This window comes from Bremia lactucae, linkage group LG6, assembly GCF_004359215.1.
Source record: "Bremia lactucae strain SF5 linkage group LG6, whole genome shotgun sequence".
Classification (NCBI taxonomy): Eukaryota; Oomycota; class Peronosporomycetes; order Peronosporales; family Peronosporaceae; genus Bremia; species Bremia lactucae.
In genome coordinates, this window is record NC_090615.1 from 4,636,895 (window position 1) to 4,656,426 (window position 19,532).

At 45.9% G+C, this 19,532-nt stretch overlaps 6 protein-coding genes across 6 annotated transcripts; 3 read left to right on the forward strand and 3 right to left on the reverse strand.

Moving 5' to 3' along the window:
- Positions 1–9,023: 9,023 nt before the first annotated feature.
- On the forward strand, positions 9,024–10,473 carry CCR75_005843 (uncharacterized protein). Its single transcript, XM_067963918.1, has 5 exons — positions 9,024–9,441; positions 9,512–9,725; positions 9,802–9,858; positions 9,932–10,244; positions 10,306–10,473. Exons 1-5 carry the CDS (start codon positions 9,059–9,061, stop codon positions 10,407–10,409), a joined length of 1,071 nt encoding a protein of 356 aa, XP_067818220.1. The 5' UTR covers positions 9,024–9,058; the 3' UTR covers positions 10,410–10,473.
- CCR75_005842 (uncharacterized protein) lies at positions 10,443–11,855 on the reverse strand. Its single transcript, XM_067963917.1, has 3 exons — positions 11,756–11,855; positions 11,326–11,702; positions 10,443–11,252 (listed from the first exon to the last, which is right to left on the reverse strand). The coding sequence occupies exons 1-3, from the start codon at positions 11,832–11,834 to the stop codon at positions 10,662–10,664; spliced, it is 1,047 nt and encodes a 348-aa protein (XP_067818219.1). The 5' UTR covers positions 11,835–11,855; the 3' UTR covers positions 10,443–10,661.
- A 37-nt stretch (positions 11,856–11,892) lies between these two features.
- CCR75_005841 (uncharacterized protein) lies at positions 11,893–13,320 on the reverse strand. Its single transcript, XM_067963916.1, has 4 exons — positions 12,973–13,320; positions 12,781–12,908; positions 12,617–12,707; positions 11,893–12,552 (listed from the first exon to the last, which is right to left on the reverse strand). The coding sequence occupies exons 1-4, from the start codon at positions 13,164–13,166 to the stop codon at positions 11,949–11,951; spliced, it is 1,017 nt and encodes a 338-aa protein (XP_067818218.1). The 5' UTR covers positions 13,167–13,320; the 3' UTR covers positions 11,893–11,948.
- A 196-nt stretch (positions 13,321–13,516) lies between these two features.
- Positions 13,517–14,428, reverse strand: CCR75_005840 (uncharacterized protein; the record flags this gene model as incomplete). The annotated part of the gene is made up of 1 exon (XM_067963915.1): positions 13,517–14,428. One exon carries the CDS (start codon positions 14,426–14,428, stop codon positions 13,517–13,519), a length of 912 nt encoding a protein of 303 aa, XP_067818217.1.
- Positions 14,429–15,534: 1,106 nt separating this feature from the next.
- Positions 15,535–17,469, forward strand: CCR75_005839 (uncharacterized protein; the record flags this gene model as incomplete). The annotated part of the gene is made up of 1 exon (XM_067963914.1): positions 15,535–17,469. The coding sequence occupies one exon, from the start codon at positions 15,535–15,537 to the stop codon at positions 17,467–17,469; it is 1,935 nt and encodes a 644-aa protein (XP_067817940.1).
- A 504-nt stretch (positions 17,470–17,973) lies between these two features.
- Positions 17,974–19,463, forward strand: CCR75_005838 (uncharacterized protein; the record flags this gene model as incomplete). Its single annotated transcript, XM_067963913.1, has 6 exons — positions 17,974–18,328; positions 18,391–18,469; positions 18,529–18,650; positions 18,724–18,842; positions 18,906–19,086; positions 19,147–19,463. The coding sequence occupies 6 exons, from the start codon at positions 17,974–17,976 to the stop codon at positions 19,353–19,355; spliced, it is 1,065 nt and encodes a 354-aa protein (XP_067817941.1). The 3' UTR covers positions 19,356–19,463.
- Positions 19,464–19,532: the final 69 nt, after the last annotated feature.

Genomic DNA, 19,532 nt, shown 5'->3' on the forward strand with positions numbered 1-19,532 from the left:
TAAATCGATTGCAAAACGTCAATCGCATCGCGCACCCTCTATCGAGATGCGAGCCATCCCCAGAGCGAAGAAAGAGAATATACATCTCCTTTTTACGTTTCGTGTTGTCAACACAACACGAAAGAGATCACCCCACGCGAGGCATGAAAGTCCTGCCTCACGTGACAACCGATGCAATTTATACCTTGCACCGGTTAATCTTCGTTTCTCAAATTTAACGTGAATCGTGTTGAGTCTTTGAAGTAAGGCTTCGCGTCCAATATCTTTGACATTGCTAATAAACGCGCTGCAGGCTTGCATAAGCGAGATTTTATCTCGCTTGTTGTTGCCATTATACCAGCGATGCTTTAGAAAAGCATCGAGATAAAAACCTTCCTCAGCGCGAAAGTTCTTCGCGCTGGGATCAAGGCCATATAGCTTTCTCGCAATGAATAAATGATATTTATTGTGAGGAGTATTCTCTCCAGACAAGCTACTAACTAGCCGTTCGGGCAAAAGCCACGCTTTTCTCAGGGGCAAGACGATACATTTTGTTGTCTACGCTTCCTTGAGTGTTACCCTATGAAGCAGGGGTACTACAAAAACTTTTATTACGATGGCTTACGCCATCGTTATCACCACGCACAGAAATAAGTGCGGGTGACGGCACGGGAGACGGTGCTGGCGATGAGGAATCATCCTCATTGTTGGAACCAAACATGCTATAGCGAACGCTATTAGCACGTCTAACCGATTGAGCCCCCTCATGCAAAGGCTCATAGTCAGCCGCCTGACGATAAATAGGTGACTATTCTGCTCTCCCCGAGTCGGCCTTTTCGTCCGACTCGCATTCGTTGTCGACCGCCAAAGAGGGGTCGCATTCACGTGGTGTATCACCACTTGCACCCGTACGGTAGACGGAACGTCTGCCGCAAGAGACGATAATGCGTCGCCTGCAGCTGCATGAACCGTAGCCGAAGGCGCCACACTATTTGCTTACCGCATGGACTTCTTCACCATGCGATAGAATTAAAAATTGATGGTTCTGATCAATCAACATCGTTTTCAGTTAAGTGGTCTATAGTGACCAGGAGGGGTGATGTAACGGGGTGTATCGTTACATAGAATTGACACCTTATGGTTGATAATCATATATTATCTAAAAGGTAGATAATATTTTGAAGAATATTACTTTACGTAGTTTTATTCGGAAAGTTTATCTATTGGTAGATATAGGCCATTATATACACTTGCTTCGCTATCCAGGCAGCACTTCTATGCCTCATATGAGGTGATCCTGTCCGTGTTGTGTCGACAACACGAAACGAGTAAAAGGGAATTTTATTCCCTATCTTTGCCTTGGGAAAGGGCTCGCATCTCTATCGAGATGCGCGATGCGATTGACGTTTTGCAATCAATTTACATGCGCCAGGGGCGCGTGGTTTTTAATAAACCTTCTGATCCATCGAATGGGTCTCGTCATAATGACGGACGAGGCCTTCAACGTCAACAACCAGCTGAGAACGAGGCTTCCAGGTGTCATGCGAATGTGGATAACCGCGCCAGCGAACCAGATAACTCGTTCGCTGTCCCTTCACATCACGGTGGTTTACAATGCGTTCCACAAGGAATCGTTGAGCTCCGTGGGAATTCACCAATGGTTGTGGTGGATGAGGAAAAATAGATCCGACCTATGTGTCGGATTTCAAGTCGAAGATCGACAAACTCGATTACTATTATTATTACTACGTCCACATTTTGCGTAGCAAGCCGCAACATGTACTGATTGGTAAATATATATTTATATTTAATTCGATTTAATATATCCTCCTATTCAATTACGGCTATTTCTGATTCAAGCGTATCCAGTTCCATGCGGAACAGGTGGGTCTTTACAGGACCATCCATAAGACCTTGCATGAACACCGTAATCAACGTGTGTTCACGGACTGGTTCGTTCGTGATACAACTCGCTAAGAGTCGTATGTGCTGCCAGGTCTAAAATAAGCTGCAGGCATATACTTTATCAATTTAATTAGGATGGAATTAGCTCACCAAATGCTGTTGTTACTGCGCATGATTTTGTTATTAAACGTACTATTTTTATTTGAATTAGTGGAAGAAATAGCGCTACGTAACGCAAATGCAACAACAGTGAGCTTCGTGCTCCAGCACTTAGTTGTCGCAATCTATTAAATAAAATTGTTGTTTTACGAATCAAAACTGGAAAGCAAAAATACAAAATTGTCTCACGCAATTGTGCCTTTAACTCGGTAGATCTTGACATAGCTTCTAAAAATTGGACGATACACAGCCACATGAGAAGCCGACTACAAATGTAGACGGACATCAAGCCACATAGCTGCCAGTAGCTTTTGATCGCAGTAAAAACACCAAAAAACAGCCTTAATATTGCATTGTAACAATGCGATGGCCGTGATTTATATACAAACTGTAACGGGGCACTACTGACTTATACTGCTTCAGTACAAGTCCACTTCGCACTGTCTCAGTGCGAGTGGTGTCTCACGTCACTTCACGTAAACTAATACGTGCAGAGGAAGACTCTTTAAAACACTTGCTATGACTGAGGAGGGTCTTGATCACGAGCGCGGTAAGCGTCACTCGTTGGAGCAGACGGTGCAAGCTCACTATATCGAACGGTTGGAAGATCGCTCGAAAAGTGCATACTCAATGTTGGAGGACAGACGGAATTTTCACACGAGCTGTCATCAGTTCATCGCGATTTCGAGGAACTTCAGATACGGCATGAAACCTTCAGACTCAACATGGGATTCTGTTTCGTGATCACAGGAATCTTATAGGGGTTCTTGAAAGGGGTGGTCAAATACGTCTGCGGAAGAAACCGCGTACTAATGGTACGGGCGGAGTCGACCAACGTAAGACGTAGGATGGTTTCGCATCCTTCGTGACAATTCTATTGTGTACGCATTGCCTTTGCGGTGTAGTACACGGAATGGCTTAATGAACTTGGGTAGTAGCATACTACTATCCACATTAGTGACTACATGCTTAAGTAAGCTTACCGTAGAGAGTAGTACTAGATCGTTGATTTAAAATGAAAGAACATTTGCTCTTTCATGTTTGTCTGCGTTCCGTTACTACCGGTCCGCTGCGTTAGCAAAGGAATCCTGTACGGAGGGATCCTGTACGAAATGGACTACTGATTCTCGAGCCAGCAGAAATTCCTCTTCCAGCTCATTTATTTGTTTTTTCCAGTGCGCTTTGTGCGCACTGCCATGGGATCTTTCTCATCTTCGATGTCAATTGCTTCGACATCGACATCACACGCGTCGTTGGGAACTTCGACGCGTGATGATTACGAGCCAGAAATGATTTGCTCGTGCGAGTCCACCCCCCCCCCTTTAGACTAGAGGATCCCTCTGATTGGGTGGGTAAGCGTGGATGGCGAAAGCCATTCACGAAGAACGGTGTATCCGTTGTAGACGAATGCACCGAATTGTTGATGGCGAATTCGACCATCGGTAAAAGCTCGCTCCAATTAGGATAGGATTGAACGTAACCTCAAACTACCTCTTCGAGAACGCGATTTATGCGTTCCGTCTGACCATTTGTCTCTGGATGATTAGAACTTGACATAATCAGTCGTGTCCCGATCTCTCGGAACACGGATTGCCAAAACTCCGCCGTGAACCGTGGATCTCTATCGGAGCCCCTTTCACCGTGGAGTCTGAATATAGTGTCGATAAAGACACGGGCACAGCCGGAGCCGTGATTGACTCTGGTACTGCAACAAAATGGACAATCTTGCTGAATCTGTCTACATAAACAAGGACTTAATTGTTTTTTTGTGATCGTCTTTGGAAATCCGAAGACGACTGTCCATAGATACGGACTGCCAACATTCTGTCAGAAGTGGTAGAGGTTGGAGAGGTGCTCGGGACGAAGAGCTCGGCTTCACTCGTTGACATACCTTGCAAGCTCGAATGTACTTCCGCACGAACTGATACTAGCGGGGCCGGTAAAAGTCGCGACTTACTGTGAAATAAGTTTTTTCACGTCCACGATGCCCACTTGTTGGTGCATCGTGACACTGACACATCATAGGAAAGCGCAAATATCGGTGAGTTGGGACGACGACAAGTGGAGAGTCGCCGGCAACGGCTGAGTAGTACAGTAAGCCGTTGCGTGTTGTGTATCGATCGATGAAAATCGATATGAAGCCGATAAATCTTTAAAAGATTGATTGGATGGATTTATCAGATGATCCATTAAATGCAGAAGGTCTTTCTCTTCTGTGTTACAATTTTGATCTTATTTCTTAGTAAATACGTCGCATGATGTGTCAGTGTCACGATGCACCAAAAAGTTGGCATCGTGAGACTGACACATCATGCGAAAGCTCAAATTACGGTGAGTTGGGACGACGACAAGTGGAGAGTCGCCGGCAACGGCTGAGTAGTACAGTAAGCCGTTGCGTGTTGTGTATCGATCGATGACAATCGATATGAAGCCGGTAAATCTTTAAAAGATTTATTGGATCGATTTGTCAGATGATCCATTAAATGCAGAAGGTCTTTCTCTTCTATGTAGGCTTTCATTATGTCACCAAGCAAAGTTGATAACGGAACACTCGAAACGAGTGTTGCAACAGTCTGAATATTCCCACTGTTGGAGTGCGCAGCCGGCTCGAAATCGGTTCGACGTGATAACGCATCAGCGACGACATTAAGCCGTCCTGGTTTATATTCCACGGAGAAATTTAACTTCGCGAAGAGAGATAGCCACCTCGCCATTCTTTGTGCGAGATGTGGGCTATTTACGGCCGTCGTAATTACGCATGGTCCGTATATACGATGCGTCATTACGCACGACGGTAAACAGCCCACACGTATTGCATTATGCACAGCTGATTGCGAAATCGCTGGCGTCACAGATCATATGGAATTCTGTCTTGATCTGCAGTCGCCAATCTGGGTGATTGCATCAAGCTTTGCTTGATGTCCTCAAAGGAACGCTGTCAATTAGCGTTCCATTCCCACTTCTTATCTTTTTTTCAAGAGACGAGAGAGATGAGCCGTCATTTCGGCATAATTGCGTGAATACTTGTGCAAGTACCCGCTAGCCCAAGGAATTTATTAAGTCCCTTGACATCGACTGGAACTGGCTAGTTGATAATTATCTTGATCTATTTGGGATCAGGGTGCACGCCGTTTTTACCGACGATGCACCTAAGAAATGGTATTTCGATTAGAGCGAATATGCGCTTCTTGAGATTTGCGTACAACTAATGCTTTCGCATAAGTGTAAGAATCTGACGAACGTGAGTTTTATGAACATCCACGTCCTTCTTTCCGTCCATACCCGGCAATGGACGAATACATCATCAAAATAACTCGGTGCAAATTCTCGCACCGGTCTCAACAGATTCGTTACGCAGCTGTTGAATGTTGCAGGGGCGTTACTAAGCCCCTGTGGCATTACTAGTCATTCCCAGAGCATCTTACTGAGAGTTCTCACTGCTGTGTACGGGATGCCCCGTTACGCATAAAGTTCTGACGAAATCTATCCATCAAATCCATAAACGAAAAGATGGTACTCTTAGACATACCATCTTTGATTATGTCTTTTCTAGGTATCGGCGTTTGAGCCGGTACCGTTGCAGCATTCAGTTTATTGAATGCGTGCACTATCCGCCACACTCCTGTGGCCTTTCGCACAGAGAAGGTCGGAGAGCTATGTGGGGAGGTTAACTCCCTCACATGGCCCGCTTTTACTCGATCGATAGAGAATTCATCGATCGCAAGTACTTGTTCACGAGGCAGTGGCCACTGCTTCATGAAACAGTACTTCGAGCCCGGTTTGAGCTCGATCTCATGTCGAGTGCCTTTATCCTTAAGCGACTCGAATGAAACGGTTTCAGGAAAAACATCCCTGAGACATCCCTGAAAGTCAATTCTTGTACAAAGGATTTGCCTTAAGTGACTCCCAGGATTAAAAGTATATCTCTTAATCCGAGTCTTCACATCGAGCACACTTTGGTCCATCGATGAGCTGCTGAGAATCCGTTCGTTCTCTGCAAAAATTACCGCTGACCAAGTATCAGTTACGTATTCGTCCTCTGTGACGAGTACGCAGATCTGCTTGATTCTACCACGATGCAGTTCTCTCAAGATTCGCTTGGTAACTAGGGTTGGTAATTAAGTTATCTCTAAAATTAACCTCGGAGGCGCATACAGATCAAGAGTATTAGCGCCTACTCTTGATCCGTCATTAACCAAGACATTCAATGTCTCGGTTTCTTCCTGGAATTTATCCACAGGCTGCCGAGGAATCAATCCCTCGGGATGCTGAAGTCTAGTCACGTTAGCATTAACTATTTAAGGAGATTCCTCCTCAAGTACGTAAAGACTAATTCCCTCAACGTCTTCCGACTGTGATTGCGCTATCACAGTCGGGTCCTCTACGGCCGACTCTCTGCTCGACCTAGGATCATCGTGTTGTCCATTAAGACAATCAGTATATTCCTTGAATGTCGCCCGCTAGGCGTATTTTCATGTTTCAATCCATTCGACTTATTCAAGGATTGGACCTTCGGCGCTGTTTGTGCATTCCCACAGCCGACGGCAGCTGAATCCACGGAGTGATTAGTAATCACATTGTGATCTTGTGCAGTCGTACTATCGACCGTACCACAAGTGAGGCCAACGCACTTACTCGTTGTACATCCACACTCTTGTGGACGCTCCAAGACGTTCATCAAATGGACATCTGATGAACACGTGGCAGGCATCTTTACGGATCGATGCTGCCAGCTGATTCTTGGCTCATATTTTCTAAGCCAAGGTAAACCTAGGATGACATCAAATTTGTCATCCAAATCCAGTACGATGAAATCATCATCGTACTGTAAATCTTTTAAGGTATAGTGAAATTCATTACGCGTTATATTAATGTTATCGATGCGCCTATCGCTAGACGCACCGTCATCTTCGTTGAGGGGATCTCGCGCTCAACATATTTGAGCCTACGACCCACCAGCGACTGGCGACGAACAAAAATATTCGACGCTCCGCAGTCCACTAGGGCTCTGAGTGACAAAATCATTTGTCACTTTCAACTTCAAGGTGATGAGGGATACCTCATCGCCAGGTGCAGAGACGCATAATGATTGTGTATCTGGAGCAACTTTTTTCAAGAGATTTGCAAATTCTCTCGAGATTGCTGAATCAGTAGGGCGTTGCGCTCCTACTGACCTCGACCGGTTTTTGGCGGTCCACCTCGTTGTTGCGATTTCGCAACGACGTCATACCCGCGACCGTTGCCCTTTTTGGCATTTGGTCCATAATTACGTTCAGAACTTCTCGGTACTGGGCGTGGGGCACTACACTCATGAGCGTAGTGTCCTAACTTTTGACAGCGAATGCATTTCTGCAATCGCTTATCGTTCGAAAAGCGAGGTTTCTCGCTTTCGACATAAGAGAGGTCCATAGATTCTGGACCTCCAAGTTCGTGTCGTCTTGGAGGACGATATGATGATCTAGCTTGAGCCTGTCTCAAGCTAAGTCCTCCTGTTCCGCAACGGATATTGCTTTTTCAAGCTTCTCCAGTTCCAAGCGGAACAGGTGAGGCTTTACGGGACCATCCGTAAGACCTTGCATGAACACCGTAATCAACGTGGGTTCATGAACTGGGTTGTTTGTGTACAACTCGCTAAGAGTCGTATTTGCTGGGCTTAAGCGTGAACATCATGCTTGCCTTGCTTGAGATTTAGAAGCTCTGGTCGAGCTCTGAACTCGGCCCTAGGCGGTTCAAAACGTCTGTTTGAGCCGGGCTGAAAAGGCGTTAGCGAATAAAAGACAAACGGGTCGCGCAACTTAAGGCCTTGTGCCCAAGTTTTGGCAAGAATGCCAAATCTGACAGCGAAAATAAGACTTGCATTTGCTCGTCGACGATGTGACGAGCCCTTATGGCATCGTCCAACTCGACAAACCATCTTAAGAGGAAGTATTTTCGACTCCCCTATACTTTGAGATGTCAATCTTCAAGGTTTCGGGACGATGCGTGTGCGTCATTTCAGGTCGAGGGGTCTGTACCTGTTGCAACCTCAACAGTTCTGCTTGTTGAGAGCCTTGCTGATTAAGCAAGGATGCATTCTCTTTCGCATCGTCAAGTTTTTCATGTTGTATGAACTTGACAATGGCAGAAGAGAGGGCATCTCTGTCCAAACCGGACAGCAAGGCCAGGATGGCATCATTCCCTACGGTCGAACTCATTCGTTCGACCGCACTCCTTTCTATGTCACTTAGTAAGGAGTAGCTATCACGCGAAACGTGATGCGTATTTCCATTATCATCTAACATGTCCATTATAGATGATGGAACTGTGGTCCTTGGACGGACTACAAAGTGCTACCAGGTGTAACGGGGCACTGCCGACTTGTACTGCTTCAATACAAGTCCACTTCGCACTGCCTCAGTGCGAGTGGTGCCTCGCGTCACTGCACGTACTAGTGTACGTGCAGAGGAAGACTCTCTTTAAAACACTTGCTTTAAAGAGGGTTAAAGTAAACTGTATTGAATATAATTAATTTCTTCTGTTTCTATCCTTTATAAACTAATACAAAACATGTAATAAAGTCTTATCTGTCTCTCTTGCGCGCGTCCAGTATTATAAACTAATACAAAACATGCAATAAAGTCTTATCTGTCTCTCTTGCGCGCGTCCAGTGCTGACTCTACCGCGGAGAAAGTAGATATAATGCTCTATATCTACCAATGGAAAAGCTTTTAGATTAATATAATGTAAAGAGGGTTAAAAGTAAACTGTATGAATTAATTAATTTCTTCTTTTCTATCCTTTAATACTTACTTAATTATAACTAAACAAAAATGTAATAAAGTCTGATGAATGCCCCTGTATAATATTTTCTCTATTGTGTAATTCTTAATCTCTCTAAAAAGTTATCACAATTTAGAGAGATTTGGAATATCACAAAAAAATGTCAGCGTTGAGTCCAGCTGCAAAAGTAAAAACAATCAACGTCAGCGTCAGCGTCAGCTTCAGGGCGGAAGTGAAAAGCTTTTACGTATATTGTATGAAGGTCGAGGTGGGTGTTGCTACGTTTCTTCTAGCTGCCGTGGTCGCAGCAGCTGGAATTTTGGTGGATAAAGTGTGCCAACGCGGGTGCAAGGCATGCGGCTGCGGCGACGGAAAATGCTGTAACTCAGTACGACCCTCAGAGCGGCGCTACCAGCTACCTCGCGCGCACGTAGAGCATTGGGATACGCGCGACGGTAGATGTGATCCTAGCTGGTCCAATCTGGCGCCTAAATGCTCCCCAAGCAGACAGGGCGATAAATCTCGCGCTTTAATTGGCACTCTAATTCTGCTTCGCCACGGCCAGAGTGTGTGGAACAGGAATCCCAACCGCCCTAAGGACCTTTGGCGGTATGCGGGATCTATCGATATTCCATTAAGGTTCTGCGGCTGATATCTACCTATCAAGAGAAATATGATACTTTATTGAACTGGCGTGTATACTACTAAGTGAGGTAGGCATGCAGGAGGCCTTCGAAGCGGGAAAGAGGTTGGAATTTGTGCCAATTGACATCGTATTTTGCTCGCAAATGGATCGTGCACGCACAACTATGTCGCTGGCACTTAGCGTGCACTCTAGTAAAAAGACTCCGGTGGTCGAGCATCGCTCACCACTGGAAAAGCCGTCCTTTAAAGGAATCAATGATAAGAATCCATATGACTTCGTACGTCGACTCTTCAATGCATGTAGTAATAGTCACAATCGTTGAATTTTTAACTGCTTTGCGGTTGTCGATACAGATCATTCCAGTGTATGTGTCTCCAACGCTGAATGAGCGAAATTTTGGTGACCTGCAGGTTCGATGCTTATTGCTTAACCTCAATTTCAGTCTATCGAACTTTTTTCTTGGGGTGATGAATATGATGTCAGGGCGTACCGAGCACTAAACATACAATCATGTTTGACAAAGAGCATGTGAAAAAGATTCGGAACGACTATTACACGCGGTTCCCCGGTGAAAATGGGGAAAGCTGCGAAGATATTTACAACCGGACCATTCCTTTTTTCAACTCGTTTATATTGCCTCATCTTGCCGCGGGGCGAAATGTATTGGTGTCTTCACATGGTTTTGTCATCCGAACAATCATTAAGTATCTCGATGGCATGGATGCAATTGATTTTAACGAGCAGATGAAACTGGAAAAGTCAGCACCCGATAAATGCTCATTGCTTGCTCCGACTGGTATTCAACAGCGCACCTCTGTGATAATGCTTAATAGTATCTTACACTTTTGCTTGTCCAGGAGTTCCACTTATATACAAATACGAGAAAGGAAAATTTACTAAGCTTGCCCAAACGTGCCGAGATCGTGCAGAGAGTTTAAGCCGAAGTAGTGCGCCATATTAGACTATTACGTAGGTTGTAGGACTGACGCTTATAGTGAATATAAGGTTTATATTTCATGCACAAATTATAGTATTTTAAGGATGTTGCTTAATTTTGTAGCTACCGCGTACTTTTAAACATTGGACACCATGCAGTCTGATATTGGATTGCTTATTTGCAGTGATGCAGGCATCATGGTAAATTCTTGACTATATTTTCTATATCCTATCAGCTGTGACGGAAGACTTCCATTGCATCCTGAATATCGAGAGATTATGCTTGCCCAGCCGCTTCTTTCAAGCGCTTCGCCAATTCTGCTTTTAAGCCCTTAGTGGACAGGCCCAGCTTCTTCAACTCCTCCCGCAAAATGACCACGGTCATCTGTCCGATTGGCTTTGGTGGCGAGTAAGGTGCCACGGCCTCCTCGTCTGAGTGCTCCATTTCGACGTCAGCAGGTTCCGCTTTCGATTCTATTGTCACCTCCATCGGCTCTGCCTCAGAGACCATTTTCATTGCCTTCACTTTCTTAGCTGAACTTGTATCTGCAGCCATCTTCAGTGGCTTCGCTTTCTCTATCTGCTCTGCCTCTGCAGTCTTTGTCAATACTTCTGCCTTCTTCATCGGCTCTGCCACTACTGTTTTCTTCGGTAACTCTGCTTCCACTAAAACTTCCTTTACAAGCAAGACGGAAGCTTGCGACGGCGGTGGTGGAAGTACTACGCCTACTGCCGGGACTACCTCTTTAATTTTAACCGCAACACTCTTAACCGCCTGTGCAGATTCCGCCACGCGTTCATCATGGGCCACTTGCATGGCCCTCTGCCCTACAATGGAGGTAAAAAATGCATTTGCTGCCTCACGATCCTATCTCAACCACAAATCCACAGGCAGTATATCAGATAAGCTACGTTTCACAGCAGTAGGCGTGCATACTTACGCGTGGACGAATACGGTGGAAGTCGAGAACGCGCAATTGTGGCAACTTAAATATCACATATTCACGGTAGTACTTTCGTTTTGTCACAGGGTTACCACTGAGTGATAAAGTATCAAGTTTCGCAAAGCTGGTGAGGTGATCCACTTCCGAAAATTGCGCGATGCGGTTGCCTGTTAGCATGAGAAATTCGAGATTTGCTACAGCCTCGGCCAAATTTTCCTGTATCTTGGACACTTGGTTGTTATGCAGAAGCAGCATTCGAAGCCTGCGCAACCTCGGAAAGTTTTCAAGCTTTTTAATTTCATTGTCTGAGAGATCAATGCAGTCGAATCCATCCTGCGTGACACCTAAGTTCTCGATTGCAGGAGCCTTGTAACCTGCCAGCACGTCAGTAACCGGTCCCTATAATGAGAAGGTACGAGATGGATACCTCGAAGACTCAGCTCGCGCTCACGTAGAGGATTTATCGACACATGCGCGCGTAGAATGACGTCAGCTGTCAATCGCATTGCGTTTTAATCCCTGCTTTTGGTGGATATACCACAAAACTTCGATCAAACCAATTCAGTACTTATAAACAGCGCTATTAATTGATAAATAACTTAAATCAATAAAAATGGATTCTAAAAGGCAGTTTCCGCACGAGCACTTCGCGGCATGACCCCGAGCTCAACATCGTCGTAAGAGTCATCTACAATGACCTCTTTACATCTAGACAGCGATAACGTAAGGCTGCGAATACTACTGGGCTTATTGACTCTGACGCTAGGAACATCGTCAACATTGGGTTCGATCAAATCGACGTCATCCGTATTCATGGCCACATCTTCAGATGAATCATCCGCATGCTTTCTTCGATGCTCACGTGTGATCCGGAACATTTCTGGAGTGTGTACGAAAAAAAAGACGCCAATACAAAACAACGCGATAAGATGCGCGCTTACAAAATTGGGAAAGAAGCACGTGTCGTGGTTGCGATCGGACGGATATACGTAAACCCAGAAGTCGTACATTAGAAATATTGGCAAAGCTGTGCGCGAAATGCCCCAGATGATATACGTCATGTAGATAGACTTCAGATAACTCTTTGAATCCTGACGGTCTCGGGCGTCCAAGAAGCCACGCACGTTTAGCGGTAATGTTGCTAGCTCCACCAAGAGAAACAAAAGCAAACCAAATTGGCACGCGGCGCAGCACGAAATGAAGTTGTTTATAAAGTATGGAACCCTGCAAATAGCAGGCAATAAGTGAATGATACCAGAGGCATAAATTTATTGCATTCGGTTCGTACACAGCAACGATATGATGGAAAATAAACACAAATTGCATCGACACCGGCCAAATAACAATAATTATTAGGTCGCACAAAAAATAGCCTATCGCTAGGTAAAACCAAACAGTAGCAAATAAGTACATAAGCACACTTCATCACTATCACCAAATTCGCGTTCGTACCAATCGAAAATATAAAGCTTGCTGCTCGAATCGATGACATGGGCATAAGCCCGTCACCCCAACTAATATCCGCCAGAGCATAGGCGACGCCGACCACGATGACAACTGCGTGGACGGTCGAGTTTACTCTAAATTTATGTTCATACAGCCTTAAGTGAGCCCGACTTCGGCTACCTCGTGCAGACAACTCACCTTGAACACCAGTCGGCCTTCTGGGCTGTGGCGAAACCCGAAAATTCTGACACGCGGCGATTGGAAATGCACCATGATAATCCAAAGTTGGCCCAGAATAGCGCAAAAGCGATACCCGCAACGATGGCGTTTTCGCCAAGGCGCACCTGACGCTCCTCCTCAAGCAGCATCTCGCCACCGTCGTACCATCCCATGATTTTTTTGATGCTGTTGCGTGCGTAGTTAGAACGATGTGTCCAACAGCTCTACGGCTGCGGCGGAGAAGAAAAGATAAAGGGCGGAAGTGCGCTATCTGGACAAGTCAGAATCCAGTGTTGCTTCGATGCTGTGAAGGATGATGAGACATGCAATACACTATAAAAGTGCGCTTTACCATTGGCTACAAACAATTTGTAAGGTCTTAAACCTGGTTACACACTATTTACAGGAGCTTTACGCTAAGCTGATTTGTGTTGAAAATAGATGATTACGTCAAGTTTACTAATGCTTCCATCACTACATTCATGGGTGGCGAGTGCGAAACTCGAACAATTTCATGCTAAGGCTACTTCAAAGTCACTCCAAGTAGAGCAAGCAGGTCATCATCATCGACAAGGCTTGCCTGCGTGGCCGCAGCAGATTCGCTCGCGTTACTGCTCTCCGTTGCCCACGTCTGCGGCTGCGAACCACTTGCGCTCATTGCGTCTAAATTCCAGCCACTGTCTTTGCTAATGGCCTTATTTGAATTGACTTTAGGCCACAACGCCTCGACGGGTTGCTCTTCAATCTTGCAGGTGCAATCGGCTGGGATACAAGCCTTAGCTACCCATCCCGAGGCCGCCGGCGTTAAGGAGGGTATGGGTTGAATAACTAATCGCGATGCTGCTGGGCAAGTTTGGGAATCCGTTTGCAAGCTGAATGACGGCGTTGGCGTAACAGCGGCCGCCCGGATGTTTCCTTGCGGTGCTGACATGCTTCCCCGGCGTGACCGCTGCGGCTGGGTTTTGCCAGCTCGGGATGGATTTGAAGACCGCGTTTTATGTATAACGGAAGCTTGAAAGTTCGAGGCAGTATTTAAAGCGCTGAGGTTACTTTCGTCGCATGACGAGCGTCGTCGAATTACCGTATAGCCAGCAGCATCTGCCTCGGTCACTTCCGAAATTCTCGAAATGTTGTTGGCTTTGCTGCCGGATCGCTGCTTGGTGTGTTTACTTTTGGATCTTACTGCTTCAGAGGACCGAAACGATGTCTGCTGCGGGTGCCCACTGTGTCGCTTGACGACGTATCCTCCCTGTTCTTCCTTCATTTGTCCAGTGCTCTCCAGAGCTTCGCGCATCGAGCGAAATAGCGGACGGCGTTGTAATGGGGCCTGCTTCAACGTAGGTTCTTCTGGGCTCGATGGCGGAAATGGTGGGCTAAAAGATGAGTCGATATGGGCGCTTATAATATTGGTTGCAGCGTGCGTGTCGTCTGCCATTGTAGCCGTGTGAAATTAAAAAAATGCATCTTAAGGATACGCAGTTGTCTCGTGGGCGACCAGGCACACAATTTGCATTACCACAAGAAAGGGTGCTTTTTTCAATTTTAACGGTAGCGACTGAGCACTAATGCACCGCAAATGATTGGCATCCTGTAGCATGTGCCACATAACGATTTTTAGTATGCAGAGCACTTTTTGTAAAGCTACGAGGGCTACAAGCACGCTATTGCTAAGATGCATTCCTTCGAAGACTCCTTTAAGCTTTCACAAATATTGACTCCGAATAAGTACAGAGGCGGTCAGACAGGCTTAAAAGTCGTGGAGGCAGGCATATTACAAAAGATATTTAGCCTCTTCCACAGGCTTGACCCAAAGCTATGTCTGCGACAACGAAAAATAAGTTGAGCAAGCGATGCGAGGAGGTGCAGGTAATTAATTAATATTTGAGCTTGACAAAGCCTGCAAAGAATTTTGCAAAACAATTGATCTGCGAAGTGATTCGTCTCAGTATTCACGAGGATAAGCCTCGAAAACGATCTCCCTCGCGAAGAATACTCGCTTATGCACTTCGGATTTTTTCCCAGCTTGTTGTCTTTTAAAAGCGCAAACTTTTAAACAAATTAGCTCTGCCTTTCATACTTTTTGGGACTAGTATCTATTTAGCTAGATAGACGCATTCTGTTTTACATTATTGCGAACACAAGCTTGACGTGAGTTCTCAAATTCAAAAGAGTAATGCGACCAATGCGAGAACTCAGCACACTACGCAGCACTTCAGCATTTCGTCGCCGACAATATAAAGGGCAGCAGCGTTTGTAAACCTCAAGCTTAAAAAGATAAGCGTGTCCAGAAGCCTATGCATTATGACTCTAATGATGTATCTTTTACTCGTGTACGACGAGTTGCATGAATTCGAGTCTGCTCGATCAAAGGTACTGCTTGGGGAGACCCGATGATAGTGTAAATGACAAGAAAACTACTATGATATTTCCAGGCGTCGGAGATTTCAACCAATTAGATACCGTTGTAACAAAAATAATCGTTTGCGCAGTCACGTGTGTTATCGTGGGTGGTGGACAGAACCAAATTAACTTGGTGTGACGATGTTGAGAGCTAGCAAACTTTCATGCGCGCTGCGCGCGGTCGTCAAGAAGCAGCACAATAAGCGTTATCTTTTATCCGACCCACAGTCGTCTACCATGGCAATTTCTAATAATCAGCGTCTGCTGTCCACAGCTATAGCGCAAGAAAACCACAAGCGCTTGCCCAATCGCACGGATAAGTTTATTGGCAAGACCGGCGCCGAGATTTTTCATGAAACGCTGGCAGAGATGGACGTCAAGTGCATTTTCGGCTATCCAGGGGGTGCTATCCTTCCAGTGTTTGACGCCATTCACGAAAGTAAGCATTTTGATTTTATCCTAACGAGGCACGAGCAGGGTGCTGGTCATATGGCCCAGGGTTATGCCCGCGCTTCTGGCAAACCAGGCGTCGTGCTGGTGACATCTGGACCTGGCGCAACCAATACCGTTACGCCTCTGCAGGATGCGCTCATGGACGGAACTTCTATCGTAGTCTTTTGCGGTCAGGTAGCAACTCAGGTGCTGGGCACCGACGCCTTCCAGGAAGCTGACGTGATGGGCATCACTCGCCCGTGCACCAAGTGGAATGTTCAAGTACGAGACGTACGCGATCTGGCGCGTAACATACGTGAAGCCTTCCACATTGCCACAACAGGCCGTCCCGGTCCCGTGCTAGTGGATCTCCCGAAAGACATCACAGCCGGATTATGCAAAAGCTCCGTCATCACTGAACCCCAGCTTCTAGGCTATTATGGTGAAAAGAAAATAATGGAAAACCGTGTGAATCAAGACGCAAATTTGGCTGCTGCTATCAAAATGATCAACAATGCTAAAAGGCCACTTATTTTTGCCGGCGCTGGTGTTCAGCACGCGAGCGAGGAGCTTCGTGCACTTGCGCGCCAAGCCAATATCCCTGTAACAACTTCATTGCAAGGCATGGGTGCCTTTGACGAGCGTGACCCACTCAGTCTGCATATGCTAGGCATGCACGGCTCTGTGTACGCAAACAAGGCTATGCAGGATGCTGACTGTATTATTGCTCTCGGTGCACGTTTTGATGACCGTGTGACAGGCCGTGTGCCGGACTTCGCGCGCGAGGCACGTCGTGCATCGGCAGAGGGCCGTGGTGGTATTATACACTTTGAGATCACTGGTAAGCAGGTGGGCAAGATCGTGCCCACTGACGTCGCCGTGCTTGGCGATGCTAAGTATAATCTACAGCAAATTCTGTCTAAGATTGATAGTAAGCCGCGTACTGATTGGCACAAAAAGCTTCAAGGCTGGAAGGCAAGGTACCCCTTTCGATACCGTGCTGCGGCTCCTGGTGCACCATTAAAGGCCCAGCGCGTTATTGAAGAGCTTTACAAGCAAACCATGGGCCGAGACGATGTCCTTATCACTACGGGTGTGGGTCAACATCAGATGTGGGCCGCTCAATTTTATAGATGGTCTCGTCCGAACTCAATTATTACATCGGGTGGGTTGGGCACTATGGGCTTCGGTCTTCCAGCTGCCATTGGTGCAAAGGCCGCAAAACCAGACAACATCGTCATTGACATTGATGGCGACGCTAGTTTCTCCATGACGCTTGCCGAGATGGCTACCGCTGCTGAATTCAAAATTGGCGTTAAAGTACTTCTGTTAAATAATAACTTTCAAGGAATGGTGAAGCAGTGGCAGGATCTCTTCTACGAAGAGCGATATTCAAGCACAAAGATGACTAATCCCGACTTTGTAAAGTTTGCCGAGTCGATGAATTGCGAAGGGTTCCGGTGTTCGGAGGAAAATACGCTTGAAGAGGACATGGCCCGGTTTCTCGCAGCGGAGGGTCCTATCTTAGGTGAGTTTATGGTGGAAAAGAATGAACACTGCTATCCTATGGTTGGAGCTGGCCGTTCTTTAGACGAAATGATTATTGGTGACTTTGATGACTGCCCGGGCACCACCTCTGTCTGAAACTCAATCAGCCTTTATGCTAACGAGACCAAGCGACGACCCGACACTATCGAAACACTGCGATGATTTTGTCGATAGCAGTCCCGAGATGAAATAGAATATTAGAGGACTGCGCATCGCTCAGAACTTCTGACAATTGTCCACAATTGTGCAGCAAGATTTTCTAGGATGCGGAGTCTGCGAGCTGAATTGTCACCGTAACATTTATCAACAGGTTTTTCACAGAACAGCTTAAACAAAAAGTCATTTTTATGGTCGTTCTGAATTTGACTTTATTTTTGAATTCATTCTGTGTCTTTTTCTGTACAATTTCGAAATCGATATGGTGAAACAGTCGTGCATTACATTTGAATTCTAGTCACGAATTACGTTAAAGGCGACTCGAGCTATAAGAACAAGTCTTTCTTACTTCAGATTGATTAGATGAAATCGATATCTAGAAAATTGGTTAAAAGCCAGTGACGTGATTGTGCCGCATTCTTTAAAAATCTCTCCCGGTTTGCGATGGCGGATGAATTGATTAAGCTCTCTACTGTCTCGGACGTAAGCGATTCCGAAGTTAGCTCGCTATGCAGCAGTGAACTCGAGCTAGAGATGACGTGGGGAGAGGGACCTATTGCTCCGCTGCGTGCCGAGGATGACGGCGCCGCCAAGAAGAATGTAATCCCATGTTTAGAGCGCTCTGGTAGCAACGGCAATGGATCTAGTCGTGCGCGCACACCCCAGAAGTGCAGTAGCGGCTCAATTTCTTCGCGTAGCAAGCGGCTTGTTAACGTTCATCCCATGCGCTCAGCTGGGTATCTGTCGAAGCCCGACGAGTTGCCGCTGAGTGTACGTAAGCAGCAACGCTGGTTCAATGGTAAGAATTTTAGCTACACTTACAATGAATGTTATGAAGGAATTAAGAATTTGTGGAAATAGATCACCATTTTGGCAATCGGGCTGCTTCTACGCGACTGGAAGATTTAATGGAGCACATGGAAATCAACGTTGAGTGGAGGTGGGTTTTGTGTAATGTACCGCAGCATCATAATTACTGAGCCGAACTTTTGTGGTCAGATCGAATTTCCAAAAGCTGGCCGAGCCCCAGAACGAAAGTTTGCAAAGCAGTTTTCGAAAGGGTGGAGGTGTCTCTGATCCACCAGCTGTACCACGCAATCACCGCAAAGATAAATGGAATGGTGAGGGTTGTAGCTTTATGATTTGCTGACGTATTAGTGGATCTGACGTCAGTTTGCCGATGCTGGTCTGCAGGTGCGGAGAAAATGTTTGCTCGAGTAGACCGCCGCGCACGGACATTGATGCTGCGGTCATTCAACTCATTCGCGTCATTTATTGAAGCCGTGGAATGTGTTGTATTGCATTTTATTCAGGTAGGGCCAATTTATTTCGAGATGGGTTGCCTTAAATCTTATGTATGTTGTACCTGGTTGCAGTGGCGAGAAGTCCCATCAGAATTGGAAGTAGCACGACCATTGCTACGCATGCTAAAGCACCCGATCGAGGTGACGAATGATGTTGGGACATCCGTGCGATTGATTTTGCCGCTTCTGGATTCAGCCTTTCACCGCCTGATTATTCACAGCGTTTGTCAATTTTATGGCGTGCGATCACGAAGTGCGTAGTTTGTGCTTTTATTTGATAAATGTAGTATTCTAATGCTTGTTTTCAAATCAGCGGAATGCGATCGCCACATTCAAACGAAAATAATGGTGCTGAAGAGCCCCAAAGATAAACATTTGGATATTGACCTCATTTCCCTATGCGATTTTATTGTTGAGACACGCGTTGCCCGACACGTCTTATATGACCATGCGCTGGAGCTGCAGTCAAAGAGCAGCGAGTGCAGCGAAGACTTTCTCATTGTCGAGGCACCTCAAGTTTAACTGAATCACTCGGGTTTACATACAAAATACGTTTGGGTGACAATTTTAGGCGTATTCCGCGCATCCTTTTTCTAAGCACGTAAACCTAATACATTTTTTAAAAGTTTACTTTGTTCTTTTACCAGAACTCTTCAACAATACCGGTAGTCCATCACACCACCACTGAACAATCTGCAT

What these genes read in the sequence shown, in the direction of transcription:
- CCR75_005842 (XM_067963917.1), bottom strand. Translation starts at nt 11,834, where the DNA reads ATGCGATTGACAGCTGACGTCATTCTACGCGCGCATGTGTCGATAAAT. An exon ending in GCGCGAGCTGAGTCTTCGAG is followed by an intron (nt 11,703 to 11,755) that starts GTATCCATCTCG and finishes ACGTGCTGGCAG; the next exon opens with GTTACAAGGCTCCTGCAATC. An exon ending in TCCACCGTATTCGTCCACGC is followed by an intron (nt 11,253 to 11,325) that starts GTAAGTATGCAC and finishes TGGTTGAGATAG; the next exon opens with GATCGTGAGGCAGCAAATGC.
- CCR75_005843 (XM_067963918.1), top strand. Translation starts at nt 9,059, where the DNA reads ATGAAGGTCGAGGTGGGTGTTGCTACGTTTCTTCTAGCTGCCGTGGTC. An exon ending in ATAAGAATCCATATGACTTC is followed by an intron (nt 9,726 to 9,801) that starts GTACGTCGACTC and finishes TTGTCGATACAG; the next exon opens with ATCATTCCAGTGTATGTGTC. An exon ending in CTCATTGCTTGCTCCGACTG is followed by an intron (nt 10,245 to 10,305) that starts GTATTCAACAGC and finishes TTGCTTGTCCAG; the next exon opens with GAGTTCCACTTATATACAAA.
- CCR75_005841 (XM_067963916.1), bottom strand. Translation starts at nt 13,166, where the DNA reads ATGGGATGGTACGACGGTGGCGAGATGCTGCTTGAGGAGGAGCGTCAG. An exon ending in AAGGCCGACTGGTGTTCAAG is followed by an intron (nt 12,909 to 12,972) that starts GTGAGTTGTCTG and finishes ACATAAATTTAG; the next exon opens with AGTAAACTCGACCGTCCACG. An exon ending in AAGCTTTATATTTTCGATTG is followed by an intron (nt 12,708 to 12,780) that starts GTACGAACGCGA and finishes GGTTTTACCTAG; the next exon opens with CGATAGGCTATTTTTTGTGC.